The 27,483-nt window shown below is 44.0% G+C and overlaps 1 protein-coding gene across 3 annotated transcripts in view; it reads right to left on the bottom strand.

Annotated features, from left to right (window-relative positions):
* The window catches only part of WDR78 (WD repeat domain 78), a 160,966-nt gene that overhangs the window by 93,177 nt on the left and 40,306 nt on the right, over positions 1 to 27,483 (bottom strand). For all 3 annotated transcript variants that reach the window (XM_030207191.1, XM_030207190.1, XM_030207192.1), the window contains exons 3-4: positions 15,789 to 15,979; positions 4,765 to 4,877 (exon numbers count right to left, since the gene is read on the bottom strand). In XM_030207191.1, the coding sequence (XP_030063051.1) occupies positions 4,765 to 4,877; positions 15,789 to 15,979 (304 nt within the window). The remainder of the gene's footprint in view (positions 1 to 4,764; positions 4,878 to 15,788; positions 15,980 to 27,483) is intronic.

Raw genomic sequence — 27,483 nt, forward strand, 5'->3', positions numbered from 1 at the left:
CCTCTTCAACCAGTTAAAGTAGCAAATCAAATAACTCTTCCAGCAGAAGTAGCTAAAGGTCATAATCTACCAAATAGACCCCTATCCCAGGGGCCCAATAGCACTGATGTCCATTACTAAGGAAACAGTGCCTCAATCTGTGCAAGAAAGGCAGCATATTAATATTTTCAGGTTACTCCAGGGCCAAATGAAAGAAGAAAAGTAACAGGAAGGGTAAAAAGAAATGAGGTGAAATCTCTGATAATGATATGTACTTTCTTATATACCAAGAGTGTAATCAGCTGCACAGATGCCACATGTTAACTTATGCAAACATCACACTAGAAGCATACAAGGATTAAAAGAGGTGTCTCCAGCACACAAATAAGGAACATTTTAGAGATAAGACAGAGGAAACATCTTAGGGCTCACAAGACATTAAGCTGTGACTCAAACAGATAAGAACATAAGCAATGCCATACTGAGTCAGACCAAGACCCATCAAGCCCAGTATCCTGTTTCCAATATAAAGTTATATAGAAACCTATGGAACTTCGTAAGTTTAAGTGCTTTGAAAATGAGCCCCTTTGTCAAATGCTTTCTGAAAATCTAGACACTCTACATCAACTGGTTCACCTTTATTTATTTACGCATTCAAAGAAATGAAGCAAATTGGTGAGGCAAGACTTCCCTTGGCTGAACACATGCTGACTCTATCCCGTTAAACCATGTTTGTTTATGTATTCAGTAATTTTATTCTTTACAAAGTTTCCACTGTTTTGCCCGGCACTGAAGTCAGGCTTACTGGTCTGTAATTTCCAGGATCACCCCTGGATCCCTTTTTAAAAATAGGTGTTACTTCGGCCACCCTCTAATCTTCAGGTACTACGGATGATTTTAATGACAGGTTACAGATCACTACCAGCAGATCATATTTGAGCTCTTTCAGTACCCTGGGGTGTATACCATCCAGTCCAGGTGATTTACTACTCTTTAATTTGTCAATTTGTACAGTATCTTCCAGGTTTACCGAGATTTCTTTCAGTTCCTCTGCATCGTCACCCTTGAAAACCATCTCTGGTACAAGTAGATCTCTTACATCTTCCATAAACACCAAAGCAGAGAATTAACTAATTCTCTCTGCTATGGCCTTGTCCTTATGGAAACAGGAAATTAGGGCGGGACCAGAGCTGAGAGACAGAAAAGGGAAGGCTGAAGCGCGAGCCTGCACGCTTTTCACTGTGTGTTGCTGTCGCCTTAACCCAGACGAAGTAAGAAGATCACTTTTGAAATTCGGACGGAGGGACGCCTTGGAATTTGGATGGGGGGGGGGCCTTGGATCTCAGAGGGAGGGGAGGGCAGGGGGGAGAGAAGAGATTGCTGGACAAGAGGGGAGGGCAGGGGGGAGAGAGAAGAGATTGCTGGACAAGAGGGGAGGGCAGGGGGGAGAGAGAAGAGATTGCTGGACAAAAGGGCAGGGCAGGGCATGGGGAGAGAGATTACTGGACAAGAGGACAGGGCAGGGGGAGAGAGAAGAGATTACTGGACAAGAGGGCAGGGCAGGGGGGAGAGAGAAGAGATTGCTGGACAAGAGGGAAGGGCAGGGGAGAGAGAGAAGAGATTGCTAGACAAGAGGGAAGGGCAGGGGGGAGAGAGAAGAGATTGCTGGACAAGAGGGCAGGGGGGAAAGAGAAGAGATTGCTGGACAAGAGGGCAGGGGGGAGAGAGAAGAGAATGCTGGACAAGAGGGCAGGGGGGAGAGAGAAGAGAATGCTGGACAAGAGGGGAGGGCAAGGAGAGAGAGAAGAGATCGCTGGACAGGAGGGCAGGGCAGGGGGGAGAGGAGAATTGCTGAACATGGATGAATGATTGGAGGGGGCAGGGGAGAGAGGAAATCTACTGGATATGGGTGGATGGAGGAGAGGCCAGGGGAGAATGGTGAGTTGCTGGACGCAGATGGACGGAGAGAGGGGAGGGAAGTCAAGGAAGGAGATGCACATGGATGGAGGGGAGGGAAGATAGGAGAAATGCTGGACATGGATGGATGGAGTGGAGGGCAGGGAAGAGAGAAGAAATGTTGGACAAGGATGAAGGGAAGGAAAGACAAAGGAAGGAGATGCACACGGATGGAGGGGAAGGGAGAGAGGAGAAATGATGGACATGGACGGAGGGGAGGGAAGACAGGAAGTACATGCACATGGATGGAGGGGAGGGGGTGAGGAGAAATGTTGGATATGGATGGAGGGAAAATTGCTGAATTTAAGGGCTGGATCGGAACACTTTCAGGACAGATGCCGAAACTTGAGGAAAGATAGGGACAGGGCTACAGATGGTAGACAGGACGCATGAGGACACAGGAGGATGGTGGACATGGTGAGAGAAAAAATAGCAAATGGAAAGAAGACACTGCATAAAATAGAAGACAGGACCAAAGCGAATAGAAAAAACTATGATCAGACAACAAAGGTAGAAAAAAGTATTTTATTCAGAATTTATTAATTGGAATATGTCAGCTTTTGGAAATGTGTATCTGTGATATTTTTCATGCAAGTTTCAATTTTTCTAGTATTGCTGCATGCTGAGTCTGACTTCTTGAGGTAGCTTTCTAGTTCAGTATTTTGCCTTCATATTTATTTTATTTCTAGTTCCTTGTGTCATATCTGTTGCCATGTGTTTTTCATGTGTGATCAAGGTACAGTATTCTGCTAGTGTGTAGTATTTGCAGCCCTTTTTGTTTTGTTTTTCATTAGGTTGTGTACTGGTGTTTTAGAGCCTGGTGTAATTATAGTGCTGCCTTTCCACGCATAAGGTTGTAGCTCGCCCTGTCCTTGGAATTAGTGCTGTTATGGTTTGGTAAGGTTATGAGTGGGTTTTTGCACAAGTTTGTGTATAGTGTTTTGCAGTGAAGAGATAGTGTTTTGGCCTTACTGAGGTGGCACCAAAACATCAGAAAAGGTGTAGAGCCTAAATCATGACACACTACCTCTTGAAGGATCTACATATAGTGCAGGGGCCCGCCCCGGTGGCGGACGGAGGGGAGCGGGTGGAGGGGGAAGCGGCAGTGACCTCGGGGGGGGGGGGCCCAGGGGCGGCCTTGTCCCGGGCCCGGCCCAGTCTCTCGGCGGCCCTATCTGGGCCTGGTTCCTTATATAAGGCACTTTGTTGAATAGCTAGGGCTATCTCTTCCTCAGTTATAGGACCATCAAGTTTACGTGATAAATTTAGACTGTGGTAAATTTAGACTAAGTACATCTCTCCTTCCAATTCCCCATTCGAAGGATGTGTATAAAAGTGCTGATAATATTTCTGAAAAACAGCTCCTATCTCACAATCAGTTCTCACCATCCCCTCGATCCACCTGGGAAATATAAGAGGAACCTCTAGACTGCTTAACTAACTTTGCCAAACGTTTCCCAGACTTATTGCTATGACAATATAGATGATACCTATAATATTGCACTGATTTCATTGCTCTTATATGAAGAAGTTCACCGAAAGAAGTCTGAAGTGCCAACAACACGATGGCGAGCAGAAGGATGCATTCCATACTGAATGAGTGATTTAATTAGCTGTTTCTCGAGATGTAAAATCTCCCAATCTTGTGCCCTCCACTTAAAAGTAGTGGAAGCCAGGATTTCCCCTCGGAGAACCGCCTTGCACATGACCCGCATTATTGGCCTGATAATCGGACCATTTACATAATACGTAATCGCGAAACTCAAAATCCCAATAAAGGTGTGGAGGAAATTGCCAATGATAAGTTTTGACCCCTGAAACTCCAAAAGTGAGAGTACACCATACCAGGCATGATCAGACACACTGTACGGACCAATCCCTGCGTCAAGGACTGAGGAGAAAAGCGCTGTGGAGATAAGCCAGTAGTCTAGATTGGGACCCATGAGCCCTAGACAAATGCATGTAATCTCGATCCATTGGATGAAATGTCCTCCAGACGTCCAAGAGATCCAAAGTGGAACAAAGCAAAGGGATACCTTTAGTGGGGTTCCCAACTTCTCACAAGGAACCCTCAGATCTATCCAGGGTTGGGTCATGCACCATATTAAAATCCCCTCCCATAATAACAGGAATATCTGGTAACCCAAGCACCTTGTGAATTATTGTCTTAATAAATTTGTGATCATACACGTTAAGGCCATAGATATTACACAGAAGCAAGAGTCGTTTATTAATAGTGGCTTTAACAAAGAGAAATCTACCATTAGGATCTTTCCAAGTCTGACATATTTCAACGTCTAGACCTCTCCGGAAAATAATCAAAAGTCCAGCCTTTCAATTCAGAGCCGGAGCTTCTGCCAGGTTTGTAACATGGATGTTCATGCTGGACACAGCCAGAACTTGGACATCCATTTGTCATGTATTTTACAATAGGTTGTATGTCAGCAGGTCCTGCTCTAAAATACATGAGAAAAGGACGACCATGTTCTGAGTTGGATGTCCATTCTAAAATTCTGCTCCAGGAGTTCTACAATAACAGTACAAGAGTAATTTTATAACAGATCACCTAGACTGAGGTGTGTATTTTATAAACACCACCATGTAAAATGTGATCTTGCCTACACAGTACTAAAATCCACCCCCAAACATGCCTACTCCAGAGTCACATACAAGTACACATGTTCTTGTCATTGTGTGAACTTGTATGCATGAGGTAATTTGTTTAAGTGACATTCTCAAACATATCCTATCACATGTATACAAAAATGCCTCTATAAAATGATCACCAAGCAATGGATTTATTCTACACAAATCACTGCAATTATTTACCAGACGTGCTAAGTGCTGTATCTCGTCTAAATGCTGGTACTTCTATTTCATCTGTCACTGACTCTGCAGTAGAAATACTCGATTTAGAAAAACTGCTGCCTCCAAACGTTGACCTAAAAAAATTACAAAAAATGTGCATAATAAAAAATATGATAGTTAACAATGCCTTTGGTAGAGGCACATATCAGAACTGATACTGCCAGTTCTTTTTCAAAGGATATTATTGATCGAGTCAAAGGTGAGACAATGAAATGAGACTAAAATAGTAACAACAGTATCATTTATCTAGAAGACTATGGGGGTGGGTCTTTTACAAAGGTGCGCTAGCGTTTTTAGTACACGCTAATGAACAGCGTGCACTAAACGCTAGAGACATCCATAGGAAAGTATTTAAAAGGTAGAATCTGTCTTTTAACTGTCATGTAAGCAACTGTGAAGTCGAACACCTTTGGCTCCACAGGAATTTCAGGGGTAAAGGAGTAGCTTAGAGGTCAGAGCATCAGGCTGACAAGCAGGGAAGCCCAGCTCAAATCCTGTTACTGCTCCTTATGAATCTTTGGTAATTGGTATTAATGGTCACAGGTCTTAAACTTATTGGGCCTCTCACCATGAAGGTAAATTATATTTTCAGCACACAGTGAAGTTGGACACAAAAGTACAGTACGCTTAATTTTTACTGCCCTTAACAGTAAAACTTACCTGTACATATATTTTTTTAAAAAATCACAGTATTAAGTGAGAACATAAAACAAATGGCCTACTTTGAATTGTTTTAAATGCCATAATGATTCCTGAACAGAATAAAGAATAGTTTGTCGTGCAATCATACTAGTTTTTCAAATTAACAAAGCTGTGGAACTCAGAAAATAATGTTTACATTTTTTTTTGTTTTTTTTTTTAAGTGCATTGAACTCTTTAACTCTTTAAAGGGTCCTTTTATTAACGGGGTCTTTTAGAAAGGCGCACTAGCGTTTTTAACGCATGCTAATGATTAGTGTGTGCTAAACACTAGAGATGCTCATAGGAATATATACATTTCTCCAGCGTTTAGCACACGCTTATTTTTAGTGCGTGCTAAAAACACTAGCACGCCTTTGTAAAAGAACCACTATTACTGCTCGCTAAATGATAAGATGCCCATAGGAATATAATGGGGGAAAGGGAATGAGACTTGATATATAGTCTTTCTGTGGTTTTTGCAACTACATTCAAAGCAGTTTACATAGTATATACAGGTACTTATTTGTACCTGGGGCAAAGGAGGGTTAAGTGACTTGCCCAGAATCACAAGGAGCTGCAGTGTGAATCAAATCCAGTTCCCCAGGATCAAAGTGTGCTGAACTAACCACTAGGCTACTCCTCTCATTTAGCGTTTAGTTCTTAAATGAGAATTTTGACATGAAATTATTGTACAATCCTTTCTGCGCACAGAATGGAAAGGCACATGATTTTTCTGTATTCTCTGAGTTGTATGTCACCATTCTTGTCTTTATCTTTCTTGGTTACATTGTTCAGACAAATGATACAACCCTCACACCTACTTTTCACTCCAGGGATTTGCATCAATCAGTAGCATACCAAGGGCAGAGCAGTGGGGGCAGTCCACCCCAGGTGCAGGCAGCAAGGGGGTACATGGAGCAGTTGCACGGCTGTCAGATCCACCAGTTCCCTGCCCCCTCTGACGTTACTGCCTGTTCTGGGGTGATGCACTTTGGGGGGGGAGGGGTGATGAGGGAAGATAGGGATGATATGCCAAGTGGGAAGCGTAGCGGTGATCCACCCCGGATGGCAGCCAACATAGTTACGCCACTGGAACCAACAGTCAAAGCAAAAATATGTGTGCACTTAGGTGCAAGGCAAAGCCCCCAAGCAGAAACAGAACAAGGGCGAGAAAAAAAGAAGCAAAAACAGATAAGCAAATTTATTATCTTGAACGTCATGACCTTGTAACCCAAAATCCTTCTGTAAAACCAAATGTATATCTTTTGCTATTTCCAGTATCCATGATAAATTGTAAGCCACATTGAGCCTGCAAAGAGGTGGGAAAACGTGGGATACAAATACAATAAATAAATACATTATTATTATATTATTATTAGGATTTATTTATTTACTGCCTTTTTGAAGGATTTCACTCAAGGCGGTGTACAGTAAGAATAGATCAAACATGAGCAATAGGCAATTACAGCAGTAAAAATATTCAAATAACAATACAAAGTATGGCATAGAGGGGCATAATCGAACACGGACGCCCATCTCCATGGGCGACTATCTCTGAGGACGGGTCCGTGAAGGGGCGGGACAGACCATATTTTTGAAAAAGATGGGTGTCCATCTTTTGTTTCGATAATACGGTTGGTGCCGGGCAAATGCATCGGATTTGGGCAGATTTGAGCTGGGCGGTATTGGTTTTCAGCAATAATGGAAACCGAAGCCACCCAGCTCAAAAACGAACAACTCCAAGGCATTTGGTCGTGGGAGGGGCCAGGATTCGTAGTGCACTGGTCCTCCTCACATGCCAGGACACCAACCGGGCACCCTAGGGGGCACTTCTAAAAAGTGAAGAAAAAAAAATTAAAATACCTCCCAAGTCCATAGCTCCCTTACCTTGGGCGATGAGCCCCCCAAATCCCCCCAAAACCTACTCCCCACAACTCTACACCATTACCATAGCACTTATGGGTGAAGGGGGGCACCTAGATGTGGGTACAGTGGGTTTTGGGGGCGGTTTGGAGGGCTCCCATTTACCAGCACAAGTGTAACAGGTAGGGGGGATGGGCCTGGGTTCACCTGCCTGAAGTCCACTGCACCCACTAACAACTGCTCTAGGGACCTGCATACTCCTGTGGTGGAGCTGGGTATGACATTTGAGGCTGGCATACAGAGTGGAAAAAAAAAGTTTTAAAGTTCTTTTTTTTTTGTGAGTGGGGGTTAGTGGCCACTGGGGGAGTCAGGGGAGATCATCCCCGATTCCTTCCGGTGGTCATCTGGGCAGTTGGGGCACTTTTTGGGGACTTGTTTGTGAAAAAAAAGGGTCCAAAAAAAGCGGCCCAAATTCTCGCTACTGCCGCCCTTCTTTTTTCCATTATCGGCTGAGCACGCCCATCTCTCCTCGGCCGATAAACACGCCCCAGTCCCGCCTTCACCACGCCTCCGACATGCCCCCGTCAACTTTGTTCATTCCTGCGACAGACTGCAGTTGAAGGCGCCCAAAATCAGCTTTTGATTATACTGATTTGGGCGCCCATGAGAGAAAGGCGCCCATCTCCCGATGTGGGTCGAAATATGGGCGTCTTTCTCTTTTGAAAATAAGCTGGATAGTATACAGGTGTGAGGATGTTATAATGCCGTTGTATCGCTCCATGGTGCAACCGCACCGTGAGTATTGTGTTCAATTCTGGTCGCCGCATCTCAAGAAAGATATAGTTCAATTGGAAAAGGTACAGCGAAGGGCGACTAAAATGATAGCGGGGATGGGACAACTTCCCTATGAAGAAAGACTAAGGAGGCTAGGGCTTTTCAGCTTGGAGAAGAGACGGCTGAGGGGAGACATGATAGAGGTATATAAAATAATGAGTGGAGTGGAACAGGTGGATGTGAAGCGTCTGTTCACACTTTCCAAAAATACTAGGACTAGGGGGCATGCAATGAAACTACAGTGTAGTAAATTTAAAACAAATTTGAGAAAATGTTTCTTCACCCAACGTGTAATTAAACTCTGGAATTCGCTGCCGGAGAACGTGGTGAAGGTGGTTAGCTTAGCAGAATTTAAAAAGGGGTTAGACGGTTTCCTAAAGAACAAGTCCATAAACCACTACTAAATGGACTTGGGAAAAATCCACAATTCCAGGAATAACATGTATAGAATGTTTGAAGCTTGCCAGGTGCCCTTGGCCTGGATTGGCCGCCGTCGTGGACAGGATGCTGGGCTCGATGGACTCTTGGTCTTTTCCCAGTGTGGCATTACTTATGTACTGCTTACAATGTCAACACAATACAAAATAGAACATTTTAATCGATAGTGAAGGGTAAAGCAAAGATAGAACATCTAGATAGGTAAGAGAGTAAGAAGAGTTAGAAAGTAAGGTGACTGATTTAAAGAAAGTTGTACATGAGGTCACAGAGATGGTTAAATATTATCTCAGCTAGGGTAGGAGTGGATAAACATGTCCTGCTGCAGTATGTGCAGCCTGAGTCACTCCTTGTGAGTGTGTGTGTGAGCAAAATCTAAATCTAAAATAATAAATAATAAAGTTAATTACTTCTTCCATTAAAGGCCTGGTTGAAGAGCCAAGCTTTCACCTGCTTCTTGAAGTAGAGATAGTCTTGTGTTAAGCGAAGCCTTTCAGGCAGTGCATTCCAGAGTTTGGGGGCTACTCCAGAGAAGGCTCACTTGCGAGTATCACATTTTGTAATGTCTTTTGGAGAGGGTGTGGTTAGTGATAGTCCTTGAGAGGACCTTTGTGTCCGTGGCCTTGAAGATCATAGAGTTTTAAATTTAGCCCTGTATTGTACTGGTAGCCAATGACGTTTTTGCAAACATGGTGTGATGTGGTCACGTTGCTTGCAACCGTCTATGAGTCTTGCTGCTGCATTCAGAATCAACTGGAGCAGGCACTTTGTAGTCAGACCATTGTAGAGTGCATTGCAATAATCCAGTCTTGATGTTATCATGGCATGCACAACTGGGATACCTTCTCGATGTAAGGAGAGAGACAGCGTAGCTGTAGCAAATAGTAGAAGCAGCTCTTGAAGGTTGCTTGGATTTGGGGAATCAGAGTAAGTGTTGAATCTAACTGTATTCCAAGGTTCCTGACTTTGTGATTTGAGGGGAAGTTCATACCTCCCAAAAGGGATTTTGATATCAGGTATGTATCCACTTGTGTTAGGGACCCAGAGAAGCTCGGTTTTACTTGGGTTCAGGCAAAGTTTGTTATGTTTAGCCCATTCTTGAATTGATGTTAGACAGGTAATCAGTTTATTCAAGGCTGTAGGTAAGTCAGGTTCAATGGGTATGAGTAGCTGCACATCATCCGCATAGATGTAGAACTGAGTGTCCATTGACCGAATCAGCTCACCTAGTGGCTTGAAGTAGATTCTGAACAGAATAGGTAACAGTATTGATCCTTGTGGTACCCTGCGGGTCAGTGTCCATGATGATGATGAGTTGCTGCCAAACATTATGGATTGTTGCCTGTCTGATAGATAGGATCTGAACCAAGCAAATACTGTTCCATTGATACCTGTTTCTGTCAGTCGTGCTAGCATGATATCATGATCCACAGTGTCAAAAGCTGCTGAGAAATCTAGCAGTACTAACATTGAAGCGAATCCCTTGTCTCAGTTTCTATGAAGATCATCTAGTAGGAATACAAGGACCATTTCTGTTCCACAACCGGGTCTGAATCCAGATTGACATGGATCTAGCCAGTTTCTCTCTTCTAGCCAATCCTTAAATTGAACACAGACTGTTTGTTCTATGAGTTTCCCTAGAAACAGAATGTTGGATACTGGCCTGTAACTTTCAAGTTTCTCCTGGTCAGGGCCGTGTCAAGGGTCTGTGGCGCCCTCCTGCAGAGGATCAGTTGGCGCCCCCCGCAGACGAACAGTTGCGGGCGCGCGCCCCCTCCCTCCTGTGAAGGTGAGTGCTGCCCTCCAATCCACGCTCCTCTCTCCCCTGCCCTTCCGCTCCCATGTCCCAACTGCCCGCCCTCTTCTCCCCCCCACCCCAAGATCCCTTTTAAATTTACCTCCATCCGGCAGCGAAGGCGCAGCGTCAGTGAAGGAGGCAGCGCTCCCGACGTCTCTACTAGTCTTCCCTTCGCTCAATGTCCCGCCTTCTTCTGACATCAGTTGGGACATGGGAGAGGGCGAGGTAAGCATGGCGCGGTGGGGCGCCCCCCAGAGGACGGCGCCCTCCTGCCATGCTTACCTCGCTTACTGTGTTGGCACGGCCCTGCTCCTGGTCAAGGTTGTTTTTCTTTAGCAAAGGGCAAACCACTGCCCTTTTTAATACTGTTGGTAGTTGCCCATTAGAAAGAGAGGTGTTCACAATTTTTGAACTTGCCTGCTGCACTATCTTTGATGGGCAGGGGTCGAAGGAGCAGGTAGCTGGTCAAAGGTCTCTTATGATTTTGTAAAGGCTGTCATAGGGTTAAGTGTCCCATCTGTCTCTGTCAGGAGGGGGCGAGTTTGTGCACCCCTGGTTGACTGGTTGGGGACTGGGTGGGATTGCCTGTAAATCTTGGCGGCGACTTTTAATTTTGTTGGCAAAGTATGCAGCAAAAACATTGCAGTTCAGTTTAGACTGGGAAGGCTGGTTATGTTGTGGGGGCTGCAGTAGGCTGTTTACTATACTGAACAACTGCTTGGTTGAATTGGCAGCTTGTGCAATGCATTGAGAGAAATACTGTTTTTTGGTTGCTGTTAAGGCTTGGCAGTACTTTGCTGTGTGTTTCCTACAGTTTAGCCTGTCTTTATCCAGGCGACATTTACGCCATCTCCTTTCCAGTTTCCATCCTTCACGTTTAAGGATCCGAAGTTCTGGAGAAAACCAAGGTGAGCGTTTGTGAGAGGGGCATAAGACCTTTTTCAGCGGTGCTGTTTTCTCTAAGGTCTTGGCTAAGTGCGTATTCCAGATGTCAACTTGTTCTGACACTGCAGCTGTCTTTTCATCCACATGTGGACAGTCTAAAGCCTGTAGGAAATTCTCAGCGGTCAGCTTTTTGTTGTCTCTGATCTCCTTCCAAAACTCTGGGAGGTGCCATTTGTTTCAGGTGGTCAATTAGGGAAAATTTAATTAGAATATGGTCTGACCATGAGAGGGGTGTTATTTCAATACTGCTAACCCAGTATCACTCCATGGTGTGACCGCACCTTGAATATTGTGTTGAATTCTGGTCATCGCATCTCAATAAAGATATAGTGGAATTAGAAAAGGTGCAGAGAAGGGCGACAAAAACAATAAAGGGGATGGGACGACTTCCCTATGAGGAACGGCTGAAATGGCTAGGGCTCTTCAGCTTGGAGAAAAGACAGCTGAGAGGAGAAATGACAGAGGTGTATAACATAATGAGTGGAGTGGAATTGAATGGAATGGGTAGATGTGAAGTGTCTGTTTACTCTTTCCAAAAATACTAGGACTAGGGGGCTTACAATGAAGCTACAAAGTAGTAAATTTAAAATGAATCAGAGAAAATTTGTCTTCACTCAGGTTTGGATGGCTTCCTAAAGGAAAAGTCCATAGACCATTATTAAAATGGACTTGGGGAAAAATCCACTGCTTATTTCTTGGATTTTTTTTCCACTGGTTAAATGCATTTGCACACTTTTTGAATATTAACTGTTTTTCCATATGGTTTGTTTGCTCAGATATTTTATTATTATTTATTCATTGTATGTCATTATTCATATGCTTGTTTTTATTGTTTGATATTTGCAGACTCCTGAGGAAGGCACGACTTTGTGCCAAAACACATTTGAGTCTTTTAGATTTTTGTCATTTTAGCCACTTCATGTACTTTGTTATGCAATAAACTCTTTTAGGCAATCCTACTTCCAAATGTGTTTCCATCTTCAGTTCTTTTGCAGAGAGTTTGTTGTAGTAGTGGTCCTTATCTTTCTATCTCTGGAAATTCCTATTTAGTTCTTTCACAGGATCTTGGTCTCTCCTTTTTTTTTTTTTTTTGCCTTTTTCCTCTTTGGTGCAATTTCTACCTTTTTCTCAGATAAACATTTGGGGCCCAATATTCAGCCGGTAGCAGGTAGCACTTTGACCGTCCACCGCTGGCATTAAACCTAAATATTCTTTTTATGTATATATTTTATTGTTTTTATAAATCAAACAAATATGCATAGCAACATACTCATTCCATACTACCCCCCACCCCAAACCTAGATATTCAATGCTAAGCTGTTTTCAGTAACCGGCACTGAATATCCAGTATTTTTTGGCCACTAAACATTTACCCGGTTAAGCCAATATTCAGTGGCTGACTAGTAAATTATATTGGTTAAAGATAGGACTGCTATTTATGCAGTGCAATTTAACAGTTAATCTTATCCAGTCTTGTGCTGAATATCCATCAAAATAGGAACAGAAGAAACCAGTCTTGGCAAAAACCAACAATGGACAAAACAGCAAAGATGACCAAAGAAATAAAAAAAAGAAAAAAGGAAAAAAGAAAAATACAAGATGACACTTGTAATTTAAAAACTTAAAAATATTTATTAACCATAAAAATATCCATAAAAAATTATACAAAAACAAGGTGATAGGGACTAGACACAGCTGTGTTTCGGCCTGTCAGGCCTGCATCAAGAGTCTGAAGTCTGTGTCCTCTGGGCACTGCAAAAAATTTCTTCCAGAAATTTACTGCCCCGGATGAGACCCTGATGAATGTCCATTTGGTGTAGGGCTGGAGAGGCAGCATAAGCTGGCTCCTAGCTGGATGTGTTAGCTAGGGGGTGGGGGGGAGAAAGCTTCACTCCCAATTCTATGGCAGCTGCTGACTCCTGGTGTTGGTCTAGGGCTGGATGAGTACCCAGATTTCCCCCAGTGGCATGGGTCAGGTCCCACTTATTTAAAGGCAACAGCAAGGCTCTGGACTTTGCTGCAGATTTCTCCTGCAGGTTCTAGGTCTGAGGTATGCACCAAGCAAGTCTGCGCATTCTAATGCCCATGGCAAAAGCTCTGGATGCCATCTCAAGAACATCATAGGTTGCCCGAGCCATGTATTTTCCACACTCCAACTCTTGGACTACTACCTGGCAAAGCTCCTCAGCATTCCCTGGGGAGAGTGTCTGTCAACTCCACTACACTGCACACAATGTTCACAAACTCATTAAGAGTTGGTAAGAAGTTATGTGGAAGGTGAACATAGTCTTCTGAAAGGTCTTTTTCCCCAAAGATTCCAATGTCCGAGCCTCCCTCCCCAGAGGCACCAAGGAGTGAGTCTTGGAACTGAATGGTGAAGCTTCTTGATTCCAGGAGCCTTTTAGACTCTATACATAATTGGCCTTCTTGTGAATAGGCTGTACAAAGAAAGGGGTCTCTCATCTGTACATTCCTAAGGATTCTGTGCACAGGCATCAAGGATGTCCAACAACTAGGCACTGGACTCATCCTTGAGGTAGATTCCTCCCCCGAGGGACTGGACAGCTACACCCTCTCAACATGCATCAGCTCTAACACCCTGCAAAGCATCAGCATCAATGACCAAGTGATAGGCAGTGCATTGGCCTCCATAATGGGATGAAGCTACACTGGGTCCAACATTGAAGCCCTCGATGCCTCGGCATTGCATCGGGCTAGCAGGCTCCCCATCTCCTCCTGCAACATGGTCCGGATCTGCTCCATCAGTAAAGGCTGGGGCTCAGCTAGTATAGTCACATCCTTCGATGACATCAAGGCCATATCGATGGCCTGGTCCTGGTTCAGTGGAGGCTGGCATGCTCACTCCAAGTCCTTGGAAGGTGAGTAGACCTCAATGAGTGTGTTCTTCATGGGTATTTAGGACTTTGATGTTTCAGTGCTCTCAATGCTGTCTTTGAAGGGGACTGATGTCAGTGCTTGGTTGGGGTCCCTCAGTGTGAACAAGGACTAAGTTGAATCCTTCCTTGTCCTTAGGGTGGAATCAGAGGGTGTTCAATCCCGGTAGCTGTTACTAATGCTTGATGTAGAGGCAGACAGAGACATCCTCGATGTTGATGCATCCCCAGTGTCCTATGCAGCTCCAGGAGCCAATGGGACTAATGCCTCCAATGCCAAAGTCGATGGACTAGACTTCTCTGTGCCAAAAATCCATTTATGCTTTCTTTCACAACCTTTAATACTTCTTTTTGACATCTGGCAGAAGAAGTATTATGGTTCAGCCCCTGACACTGTAGGCAACAGTTAAGGGTGTTTGTAAGGGACATGGTCATACCACAGCAGGTACACTTTATAAAATCACAGAGAATTTTAAGGGACTTGTCAGGAAAATTAGCTGCAGCAAAACCAAATGACTCAATTTTGGAAAGGTTATCCTGACCAGGACACTTGAGGACTAAAGGGGCCTATTCAGCCACAAAAAAAATAAAGAAAATACATACAAAGTGTCGAAAACCTGACAGGGACACTACAGAGGAAGCAAGAAGTGGCTCAGTGCAAACACTTACACAAGAGAAAATAATAAAAGATAAACTTTGAATGGAAAACCCACTGAGGAACGAGAAAGACGCAAGCTGTGGAGAGAAACCAACAAGCACAATCTCACTGCTCACAGAAATAAAAGGGACTGGCTTGGTCCTACATGAAAATAGTGGACAGCAAGATGCATGCATGCATGGTGCACCACCCTCAAAAGCTTTGAGAAGTTGTTGGAGAGCAGTTCCCACACAGGGTTCCGTCGGATGACATCAACCACCAGTGTGGAGATATTATCAGTGTGAAGAAAAATCATCCTTCTTGTCCTCAAAGAATACAAATTAAATAGAAATAATGTGAACTAATGCATTAATACAGGTTAGTAAATCTAGTTCCAACTTTGAAACTGAATCTGCAAAAGGTGAAATTACTTGCCCTGGGTCACAAAGAACATCAGCAGAAATGGAATCCTGGCTTCTCTAGTTCTCAACCTGGTGCTCTCCATTTGTCTAGTCTTTTTCCCCTAGCACCAAGAGGAATTACACTTGACTGGGATTCTGGATTTTCAAGGTATTTTAGATAAAGTGCCTCAAACCTTTAAGTTTTACATCAAATACTTTAAGACATGGCGGCTCTTAAGCAAATATATGATTTTGGTGCGTCAGATTCTGAAGCAAATACATCTTCCTAAACTTGATATTAAAATGAATTTAGAATAGACTGAACGTTGTGGAGCATTACAGAAGGTGCTTCAATTGCTGTTACATCACGGAGAATGTCATTCAATAGAATAAACATTTACAAAAGAAAAAAAAGGGCATTTTGCAAGTAGTTCTGTTTCATCGCTTGCTTGAGACTACTGTATTTAGTAATATAAATAAAAGATGCACAGTAATACCTTGTGAATGGACCAGCAAAACTAACATTTATTCCAGTCTGATACAAAGAAAAGCTGGACAGAATTTCTGATGTATTGATCAAAGAAGATTCCTGGGAAGTGAATATTTTGCTTTGTTTACTCTGGGTGGTGCCCGGTTCTGGACAAAAAAGTGGCCGAGGTGTTACATTTTTCCCTTGGTCATCATAAACCTACAAGAAAAACCCAGTCATAATAGGTAAGACAGTAACTATTGATCAGGAAACATAAGTAATAGGAAACAGAAATATAGTTTTAAGACTGTCTAGTTACTTTATATTCTAATAGTAGCAAACTGAAGTTCAAAATACATTCTAGAAAATAACTGTCTTTATGAAACATTAAACATAAGTAAATAATTAAGCTATGTTTCATAAATAAGAACATTTTAAGAGCAATTTCAAAAGCCATTTATCAGGGTAAAGGGCTTTTTTAAATACTGCCCATTATATTTGTATGTATATAGTCCTACAACACACCTACTTTTGGGACGCTTCTACTAAGCTGCATTAAGTAGGTAACATGAGGTTTCCAGCACGGTAGAGAGTAGTGCAGGCCCATGCTACTCTTAACTGCACTAAAAAGACAGCTGCTGTGGTATATTCTCCATCTTAGCTGCATAACACCGGAGTGGGTGGGATCTGGGCGTGACATGGGCAGGTAAAGAAATGTCTGGCTTTGACAGCTAGCACATGGGTCATTACCATGCACTAGCTGTCAGGAATGCCGGTAACATGGCTGAACTTACTGCCATCTCAGGAGGGAGACAGGTTTACTCTCGTGGGCAGAGTTTCTTAAAGGATTAGGGTGGGGGTGTTACTAATTTTGCATTTTTAAAACTATCCATGCGTTTTTGCCAGAAAAGGTGTTCATAAAAAAAGTTGGTGGGCACTTTTCCTTCAGAAATTTTCAAAGGGAAAATACATACATACCTTTCTTTTAAGAAGTGGTGCAAAATCTATGGGTAGCAGCAGTGGCATAACCAGGTGGGACTGAAACCCAAAGTGGGTGGGCAAAAAAAAAAAAAAATAATGCTCTGCCTCTGTCCCCTTACCACCAGTCCAGCCCCTCCCCAACTCAAAACAGAAATACCTGAGCTGGTGGGGATCCCCAAGCCCCACCACTTTAAGACCTCTTCCGGCGGCCAGACCATCACCCAAGCCCAGCAGTCAGCTGGCTACACCAACCAGCCTCCTGCGCATGCTCACTTTTCATGCATGTGACAGCCCAGCAACACTGTTGCATCTATCTGCCGCATTTAATTGCACCCCATTTACGCCTGCCATACACCTGGCATAACTGAGAGCACCTAAATGTTAAGTGTCTTTCTGCCAACTTACTCAAGTATTCCATAGTGCCCCTGAAAATTCTTACAGACTGTTTGGCACTATCTTGATAATGCCAGGGTTGAGCATCAACGTTCAACCTAACTCTACATATAATTGGCAGCGTCAGCATTACCTTATGCTGTGCAAGGCCCCAAGAGTAAACCTAACAGTGGCTTCAGGGCCTACTTTGTATCAGCCTAAGACCTCTGGGAGAGCAGCTCTGACATTCTCTCCTCCTCTCATAGTCTGATCCCTTGGGAATGACAGTGAAAGACAGGATGTCTCCTAAAACCTGTGCTTCCTAGTAATACAACAGACCAGAATCTGTTTAGGAAAACAATAGAAATATACCACTGTGCTAGGTCACAGAAATTCACACTTTCTTGGTGAATCAGGAGACATAGGATCAAAGCAAAGCAAATTATATCATAGGCAGGTGTGTGAGAAAAGAATTCAGTATTTAAAACCTAAAAGAGAAAGACAAAGAGACAGAAGCATACATTCACACACACACTCACACACACTCTCCCACCTGCATCCATTCCACATCCAAACAGACTCTCATTCACTGAAAGGCATCAAGCAGACCCTGAGCCACACTGAATTATCTTTCTACCCTAAGCGCTGTAAGCTGATTTCTAAATAAAATACCTTTTGCCAAACCACATTTGCGTGTTGTATTATTGTACTATAAAACCCTCCTGCTTCTAAGAAGTGAATCTGGGACCAAGAAAAGAAACTCAGAACCAGACAAAGCCACAGGCTGACATCTGACCTCTGGGGGTCATCTTACTTCTAACAGGCAGTATTTGACCATCATCTGTACAAAGGAGAAATTATATCTTACCTGATAATTTTCTTTCCTTTAACCACAGCAGATGAATCTAGAGACTTGTGGGTTGTGACCTTTTACCAGCAGGTGGAGATAGAGAGCATTGAACACTGTCTTATAGAATGGTACGCTCCTTGGTTAGTCAGTATTTCTCATAACATAAAGAGTCATAATAAAGAATAAAGAGTCATAATAGATCTCCTTCCTCACAGAGAAGCAGCATGAATAGTACAAAACAGCAAAAATTTGTAACATCAAAATGAGCCACTACCCTAAACAGAGAAATTAACAAACCATGAGAACAGAGCACTGAAGAAGGGTGGGGTTCTGGATTCATCTGCTGCGGTTAAAGGAAAGAAAATTATCAGGTAAGACATAACTTCTCTTTCCTTAGCACCTGCAACAGATTAATCCAGAGACTTCTGGATGTAACAAAGCAGTCCTCATGTAGGGTGGGAATCTGAAAATCCTGCGGAGAGCACCAAACAAGAAAGAAGTGTCTGCTCGAGCCACAACATCCAGATGATGAGGCTTGGAAAATGGATGCAATGAGGTCCAAGTAGCTGGTTTACACACGCCTTTGATGGAGAAACCCATGTAGTAGCTAGGAAACTAGCAGAATGTGCTCAAAGAGAAGCTGACAGCCGCTTACCAGAAAGAAGGTATGCAGAGACAATAGCCTCCTTAATCCAGCAAGAAATAGTTGCCTTAGGTGCTGCATGACCCCGATTTGAGCCCAAAAAAAGAAGAAAAAGATGTTTGGACAACCTGAGCACATTGGTAGCCTGCAAATATTGGAGAAGCCCTCGAAGAATATCAAGGCAAGTGAAAAACAATCTTGCAATCCCTTTTCTTAACAGAGGGCAGAAAAAGAGGCTGGCTAAGATGAAAAGCCAAAACCACCCTGGAAAGTCAAGAAGGAAAGGTATGAATAGTCACTTCTGAATCCAAGAAAGGAAGGAACAGATTTCTGCTCGACCACGCCTGTAACTCAAAACTCCACAAGACGAGGCAACAGCAACTAGAAGGAGAGATTTGAGAGGAAGATCTTTCAAGTAGCCTGCTTCAGAGGTTTAAAAGGACCCTTTTTTTTTAAACAGCCCAAAGAACCACGCTAAGGTTCTACTCAGGACAACAAAGAGGAGGCCTAAGACAACAAAGCCCCTTCCAAGAAATAAACCACATCTGGATGAGAAGCGAATTAGGAATCTGGAATCTAACCCTGGTAACAGGCGTGAGCCACCACTGGTATGTTTACATCCCATTCATGGGAACCATGGAGCCATGTCTCTGTGACTGCAACTATGTCCAAGTCAGTCTCCAACATCAGGGCTTGAAGGTCATGAATTTTATTGCTTAGACTGTGAGCATTTGTGGTCATTGCTTTCCAACTACATTTCCTAGTATGTGTTTTGGGTTTAGTGATTTGTGAGTGTCTTTTGTCTTTGGGTACCTTCTCCTCTTTTTGTTCCCTCTTCTTTGCTTTTTCTTTTTTTTCTGCTTCAATTTTAGTTTCAGAAACATCACAGTGCTGTAGTGGAGCAAAAGAATTTTGTAGTGGCAACACTTGTGCGGGTGGATGCTTCTGTGTCACATGACGAATTCTGCCTGAGCCTACTGTGAGCCATCTGTTCCTTTGTGGTTTTATTCTCTGAGGCAGTGGTGAGAAGTTATGATTCTGCACAGTCCTATAAGTTGCTTTAATTGCATCTAATTCTTGCATTACTTTATATAGCTCTTGTTTTAAAGTAGATAGCTGAAGGCAGATAGGACAAGCTTTAAGTTTCCAGATGATTGGCCTTGAAACCAAAGCAGCATAATTATTGCAGAGAATAAAAGTCATCCTGATTGGTTGAAATGGGTATGAACAGGTGTACTATGTTGGAGTATCCGCCTGCAAGACTGCCTGTGTATGACTGTGGAGTAAAGTTAATAAGGTTTGGTTTGTCTATAAATGAGTGGACAACCTTGGGGTGGGTGGGATTATAAGTCCCAATGGGTCAGCTTAAGTGCTGCTATCAAGGGAATTCTCTAGTTGAATGGACCAAAATGGTAGTGTCTGATCCAGCACTTTACAATTTATTATACTTTTTAAAACTGCCCTAAGATATTAATAACTTTCCTTTTAAATAAATCTAGATATTGCCAATAATTATAGCAGTGTCAGCTATGTAAAATGCCCCTCCCCTCTATCAGAGTTTGGCAGGAACAGAAAGAAAGAAAGACAGACAGACAGAGAGGTTTCCCAGTGCTAATTAAATTGATTAAGCAACAAGCCTTAAAAATTTTACAGGTTTCTCACCTAATGCCAGTCAATTTGAGAAGAGTCTGGGATTTAGGGGTCAGAATAAACCTGTCCTTTTTGTAGGAGCTTGGTTCAGTCCCAGCACCTAATGCCAGTCAATTTGAGAAGAGTCTGGGATTTAGGGGTCAGAATAAACCTGTCCTTTTTGTAGGAGCTTGGTTCAGTCCCAGCACCTAATGCCAGTCAATTTGAGAAGAGTCTGGGATTTAGGGGTCAGAATAAACCTGTCCTTTTTGTAGGAGCTTGGTTCAGTCCCAGCACCTAATGCCAGTCAATTTGAGAAGAGTCTGGGATTTAGGGGTCAGAATAAACCTGTCCTTTTTGTAGGAGCTTGGTTCAGTCCCAGCACCTAATGCCAGTCAATTTGAGAAGAGTCTGGGATTTAGGGGTCAGAATAAACCTGTCCTTTTTGTAGGAGCTTGGTTCAGTCCCAGCACCTAATGCCAGTCAATTTGAGAAGAGTCTGGGATTTAGGGGTCAGAATAAACCTGTCCTTTTTGTAGGAGCTTGGTTCAGTCCCAGCACCTAATGCCAGTCAATTTGAGAAGAGTCTGGGATTTAGGGGTCAGAATAAACCTGTCCTTTTTGTAGGAGCTTGGTTCAGTCCCATGGGGCCGGACGGGATCCACCCCAGAATACTGAGGGAGCTCAGAGAGGTTCTGGCGGGTCCTCTTAAAGATTTGTTTAATAAATCCTTGGAGACAGGAGAGGTTCCGAGGGATTGGAGAATGGCAGAGGTGGTCCCTCTTCACAAAAGTGGGGATAGGGAAGAAGCTGGAAACTACAGGCCGGTAAGCCTCACTTCGGTTATTGGAAAAGTAATGGAAGCCATGCTGAAGGAAAGGATAGTGAATTTCCTGGAAGCCAATAAGTTGCAAGATCCGAGACAACATGGTTTCACCAAAGGGAAGTCGTGCCAAATGAATCTCATTGAATTCTTTGACTGGGTGACGGGAGAATTAAATCAAGGACGTGCTATGGACGTCATCTACTTAGATTTCAGCAAGGCTTTTGACACGGTTCCCCACAGGAGGCTCTTGAATAAACTAGAAGGGCTGAAGATAGGACCCGAAGTGGTGAACTGGATTAGGAACTGGTTGACGGGCAGACGCCAGAGGGTGGTAGTGAATGGAGTTCGCTCGGAGGAGGGAAAGGTGAGTAGTGGAGTGCCTCAGGGATCGGTGCTGGGGCCCACTCTGTTCAATATATTTGTGAGTGACATTGCCGAAGGGTTACAAGGTAAAGTTTGCCTTTTTGCGGATGACACCAAGATTTCCAACAGAGTGGACACCCCGGAGGGAGTGGAAAACATGAAAAAAGATCTGAAGAAGCTGGAAAAATGGTCTAACGTTTGGCAATTAAAATTCAATGCGAAGAAATGCAAAGTGATGCACTTAGGGAGTAGAAATCCAAGGGAGGCGTATGTGTTAGGTGGGGAGAGCCTGATAGTCACGGACGGGGAGAGGGATCTTGGGGTGATAGTATCTGAGGACCTAAAGGCTATGAAACAGTGCGACAAGGCGGTGGCCATAGCGAGAAGGTTGCTAGGCTGTATAGAGAGAGGTGTGACCAGCAGAAAAAAGGAGGTTTTAATGCCCCTGTATAAGACGTTGGTGAGGCCCTACCTGGAGTATTGTGTTCAGTTTTGGAGGCCATACCTTGCGAAGGATGTTAAAAAAATGGAAGCGGTACAAAGAAAAGCTACGAGGATGGTATGGGAGTTGCGTTCCAAGACGTATGAAGAGAGACTTGCTGACCTGAACATGTATACTCTGGAGGAAAGGAGGAACAGGGGTGATATGATACAGACGTTCAAATATTTGAAAGGTATTAATCCGCAAACGAATCTTTTCCAGAGAGGGGAAGGCGGTAGAACGAGAGGACATGAAATGAGATTGAAGGGGGGCAGACTCAGGAAAGATGTCAGGAAGTATTTCTTCATGGAGAGGGTGGTGAACGCTTGGAATGCCCTCCCGTGGGAGGTGGTGGAGATGAAAACGGTAACGGAATTCAAGCATGCGTGGGACAGGCATAAAGGAATCCTGTGCAGAAGGAATGGATCCACAGAAGCTTAGCTGAAATTGGGTGGCGGGGGGAAGAGGGGTTGGTGGTTGAGAGGCTAGGATGGGGGAGGGCAGACTTATACGGGGTCTGTGCCGGAGCCGGTGATGGGAGGCGGGACTGGTGGTTGGGAGGCGGGAAATACTGCTGCACAGACTTATATGGTCTGTGCCCTGAAAAAGACAGGTACAAATCAAGGTAAGGTATACACATGAGTTTATCGTGGGCAGACTAGATGGACCGTGCAGGTCTTTTTCTGCCGTCATCTACTATGTTACTATGTTACCTAAACCTCTAAGAGCTGTAAGCGAGACCTTGCTAAGATCATCCTGCAAGAAGGCTAATATGTGTGGCAAAGAGGCCTGAAACAGAGACCATGCCCGTTTGGAGCACCATCCTTCAAAACTCGCCAGACACAAGCATAGACAGCTAACGTTGGACATTTCTTGCCAGAAGTAAAATTGCAATGACATCGTTAGCATATCCTTTCCTTCTCCATTTCGGCCTCTCAAGAGACAGGCCATAAGATCAAAGCAGGAGGGATCCTCTATCCAAATTGGACCCTGACAGAAGAGTCCGTGTCTCAGAGGAAGGCAAACAGTTGCCTATCAGACAATGAATCAAGCCAGCATACTCCTGTGCTTCGTTAGAGGACCAGCAAAGAAAGGGAAGTATAAATATGATAAATAAAGGTAATTTAGCACTCTGGGGTTAGATCACATGCTTCCCACTCACACAATCCAAATTTAGAACAGTCCAAATTATAAACACTGAGAGGGAAGGACAAAAGGTTTAGGTATTAGAAAAACAGGAAAGCGGTTTTATTAGACAATGGCAGCAAATGTGATTAGAGACAATAATTATGCAACTCAAAATGATGGCAAAGTACTAGGTTTTAAGTACCAGTCAAGGTGTAATAAAGAGAAAACACACTACCTCTAGTCCAAAACTTATAGGATACCTGACACCCCAAGCACTAAGAGGGTAGCAGTTCAACCTGACAGATGGTAACACTCTCACCAGGGCCGGTCTTAGCAAGCGCGGGGCCCTATGCAGACCAATTTGATGGGGCCCCACCCTAGCTCCAGGGCCGACCGCCGCTCCCTCTGAGCTGCTCCCTCCGAGCCACTCCAAGGCCCCCTCCCCCCTAGGGCCCCCAGCTCCAAGGCCCCCCTCCCTCCTCCCAGCTCCAATGGCCCCCCTCCCTCCCAGCTCCAAAGTCCCAGCTCCCAGGGCCCCCCTCCCTCCTCCCAGCTCCGAAGGACCCCTCCCTCTGAATTTTAAAAGCTACCTCGCGTTGACGTCGGGACGGGTTACAGTGCCGGCAGGCAGCAGCAGCAGTCAGTGAAGCATGAGAGCTGCTCGGCGCTTCCTTTCCCTCACTCAGCTCTGGTCCCGCCCTCATAGGAAATGAGGGTGGGACCAGAACTGAGCAAGGGAAAGGAAGCGCTGAGCAGCTCGCACGCTTCACTGACTGCTGCCACTGCTGCCTGCCGGCGCTGTAACCCGTCCCGACGTCAACGCGAGGTAACTTTTAAAAACCAAAGGGAGGGGGAACTGGAGCTCGGGCGGTTGGGGCGGGGCGACTCAGGCGTGCCGCGCGGGGCCCCCTTGAGCGCGAGGCCCTATGCGGTCACCTCGGTCGCCTCGCCCTAAGACCGGCCCTGACTCTCACACAATCATGAACACAGGATCCAGGACTGGTCAAAGAGCTGTTGACAGAGATAGGCAAGTTGGTTTCACCTCACGATCTGGCAAGGCAGCAGCAGGAACCTCAGGCTGATCAGCAGATGGTACAAATGGTAGCTCTACCCAGGCAGGTAAGCTTGCAGGGGGGGGGGCACATATCTTTTAATGAGCCTTCAGCTTTCTTGCGTGAACTGCTCAAGATAACAGCCAGCTAGCTATTAGCTTATGGAAGGGGGTTTTATACTTTTCCTCAAGTTTTGGTGCCATACTGACTAGAATAACAAAGCCTGGTGCTTTCTAGTTTTGTGGCTTTACGGGTCCAAGGACCTGACTTCCTGACGCTGTAGATGTTTTCTTCTTGTCCATGAAGGTTCCCAACACAGTAAACAAAAGTTTTGTGAACAGCTGTTTTGCCTCTGTTAGCCTTGATGTGTCAGTAATGTACTTGAGGCCTATTGCAAGAACAAGCTTCTGCATGGAAACTGACATGGCCAAAGTCTATAGAAAGTCAGGTTCATGTTGTAGTATAGTGCTTCATTGTAATGCTTGTTTTGCCCTTACACCCCGGTCTCCTGGGCCAATCTGGAGTACATCAAATGACCAACCCCCGACAATGAAGAACTCTGTGAAGAACTCATCCTATTAGGGGCCATGGGAACACAAAACAGAGCCAACTCTGGTGAAGGCTGAAGAGTATCTGCACCTTCTGAACTGACCTCCCATCTTTAGCCGAAGAACCTGGAAACTCTGACAGTGTGACATGTCACCATGAGATCTATTAGGGGAGTATCCCACCTTCGAGTTACCAGCTGGATGGTGTCCAGCACCAGCTCCCATTCCATTGGGTCCAGGGAGGTCCTGCTGCAGAAACCTGCTTGCTCACTGAGAGTTTCCACTAGGTGGGTGGCTGAAAGCTGCTGCAAATGCCTTTCCACCCAATTAAACAGAAGGCACACTTCCACTGCCAGAGGAAGACAAAGAGTGCCTCCCTAACTGTTGGTGGAATCCTCTGCCATCATGTTGACTGACAGAACCTGAGCCAGTTTGCCCTCCAGAACAGACTGAAAGGCTTGAAGAATGTTGTGCACTGCTCTGAGCCCATGCCAATTGGTCTGCCACAGTGCTGCCACCCACGCCAATTGGACTGCCACAGCGCTGCCATGTGGCTCCATAGACCTCGAGAAGTGTGTTGAAGACAGTGGGCTCCCCAACCTGTCAGGCTGGTACCTGTGACTACAGCTATCCAAAGAGGAGACACCAGAGATGCTGCTTGGAGGTGCTTGTTCAGTTGAAACCACCCCGACATACTGCACTTTGCCAGAGATGCTAATGGTAGCCCCGAGAAACCAATGACCACTGGGACAAGAAAGACTGCTGGAGCAGATACATGAGAGCTCCAGCCCAAGACATCACCTCCAAGGACACCACCATAGCACTTAGCACCTGAACATAATCCCAAGCTTAGGGATTCGGAATTCACCCCAAGTGGCAAATTTGCGCTTGAAGCTTGTCTTCTCCATTTTGGGAAAGACACCTTGCCCCCAGGTCATGTAGAATCGTTCTTCCAGATATTCCAAAGTCTGTATTGGGACCAGATGACTTTGTCTGCTGTTGTGTGCTGTTATATGCTGACTGCCATCCCTGCTTTGTGTTACAGAGTCCAGCTGATTGCTCACATTCTCCCTGCCATGACAGCGGCAGTCTATCTGCCTAGATCGTCGCTAAATTCCGGAAGTGATGTTTACCACGTCTCTAGTCCAGCTGATTGCTTACAGTCTCCCTGCCACAACAGCGGCAGTCTATCTGCCTAGATCTTTGCTAAATTCCGGAAGTGATGTTTACCACGTCTCTAGTCCAGCTGATTGCTTACAGTCTCCCTGCCACAACAGCGGCAGTCTATCTGCCTAGATCTTTGCTAAATTCCGGAAGTGACGTCTACCACGTCTCTGTCAGTATTGCTATTTAAACTTCTCCTTAGCAGCGTACCGTGTGGAAATGCCGAAGGAGCGAGCATAAGTAACAGGTTCTACTTCTTTGCACGCTGAGGTAGAATCGTGAACTTCTTCCTTTTCTTATCATGTCTTCATTATTTAGATCCCACTAAATCAACCAAACGGGTGTGGAATCATACAACTCACAAAAATTGATATCCAAAAAACTATATTATGATCCGCTTAATATTAGAGATATAATTGTAGTAAATGATCATTGGAATTAAAGGAAGGAAAAGCCTCAAAGAGCACTGTGCAATGTTTTCAAGGCAAACATTGCACACAGATCCTGTGCTATTGAATTGAAAACAGTACTTATCTCTGCATGCACACAAGTCTTGGGGACTGTGAAGTACTAAGGGGCTTGTCCTGTACATGCAGAGATAAGTACTGTTTTCAATTCAATAGCACAGGAACTGCGTGCATTGTGCAATGTTTGTCTTGAAAATTATTGCAGAAATAAAGTGAACATTAAGAAAAGTGTACTGCACTGATTTTGGACGTTGTTATTCACTAGTGTTGAAGAAAGAAGTAAAAGTTTAAAAGTAAAAAAAAAAAAAAGTCTAAACGTTTTTGATAAGACTGGGAAGGATTTTGAGCCAATGATGAAAAGTAGATCCTTGGGATCATTTTAAGCTCTATAAACCTGTTGATTTGGAGCTCTTTGAGGCTTTTCCATCCTTTAATCCCTATGATCATTTATTACAATTATATCCCTAATATTAAGTGGATCATAATATAGTTTTTTGGTTAGAATTTCCTTATTTAGATCTACAAATTTAGCCACAACACTTTTTATTTTTGTACATGAGCTCACCAGCCCCCCACCCACAGCTTCTCCCTACAGACCGTTTCCAAGGCACGGCAATTAGTTCCTGTATTATCAACCATCTCTACTGCAAATGATATTACTTCATCTGCTTGCACTGTGTTTCTGGGACTTCTTAACTGTTGCTCTCTACGATACAAACATTTTCTTATCAAGGATCTGCTCCAGACTTATAAACTTTCAATGCTTAATGTGGCTTTCCAATACCGATGCTTCTTTCTTACATCAAGCCACCCCACCTGGCTATGCTTACCATACCAGTAACCGTGCTTCAGAACGAGGCGGAGGCATAACAATAATTTTTTCTAGAAGTTTTTTTTTTTAGACTCACGAGCATTTTAAACTTTTGTTAGAGGCTGATTTATAGGCTTTTTAAAAAGATGACATCACCTAATGAAATATGCATGATTTGGAGTATACTAATTTTTTTGATTTTTAAGCTTATTTTATATTTTTAAGCTTGTCCAACTATTTGTTTAGATTCTAGTGCATTTTAACTTTTTTTTTAGAAGCTTGTTTCAGAGGGTTTTTAATTTTGATGACCCTCCATACCTCAATAACTTGAACAATCAACATCATCTCTTAATTTTCAATTTATATTGTTTTTTTTGGTAACCTTTTCTTTTGTTCCATATACAGAAC

Source organism: Microcaecilia unicolor, chromosome 6, assembly GCF_901765095.1.
Source record: "Microcaecilia unicolor chromosome 6, aMicUni1.1, whole genome shotgun sequence".
NCBI lineage: Eukaryota > Metazoa > Chordata > Amphibia > Gymnophiona > Siphonopidae > Microcaecilia > Microcaecilia unicolor.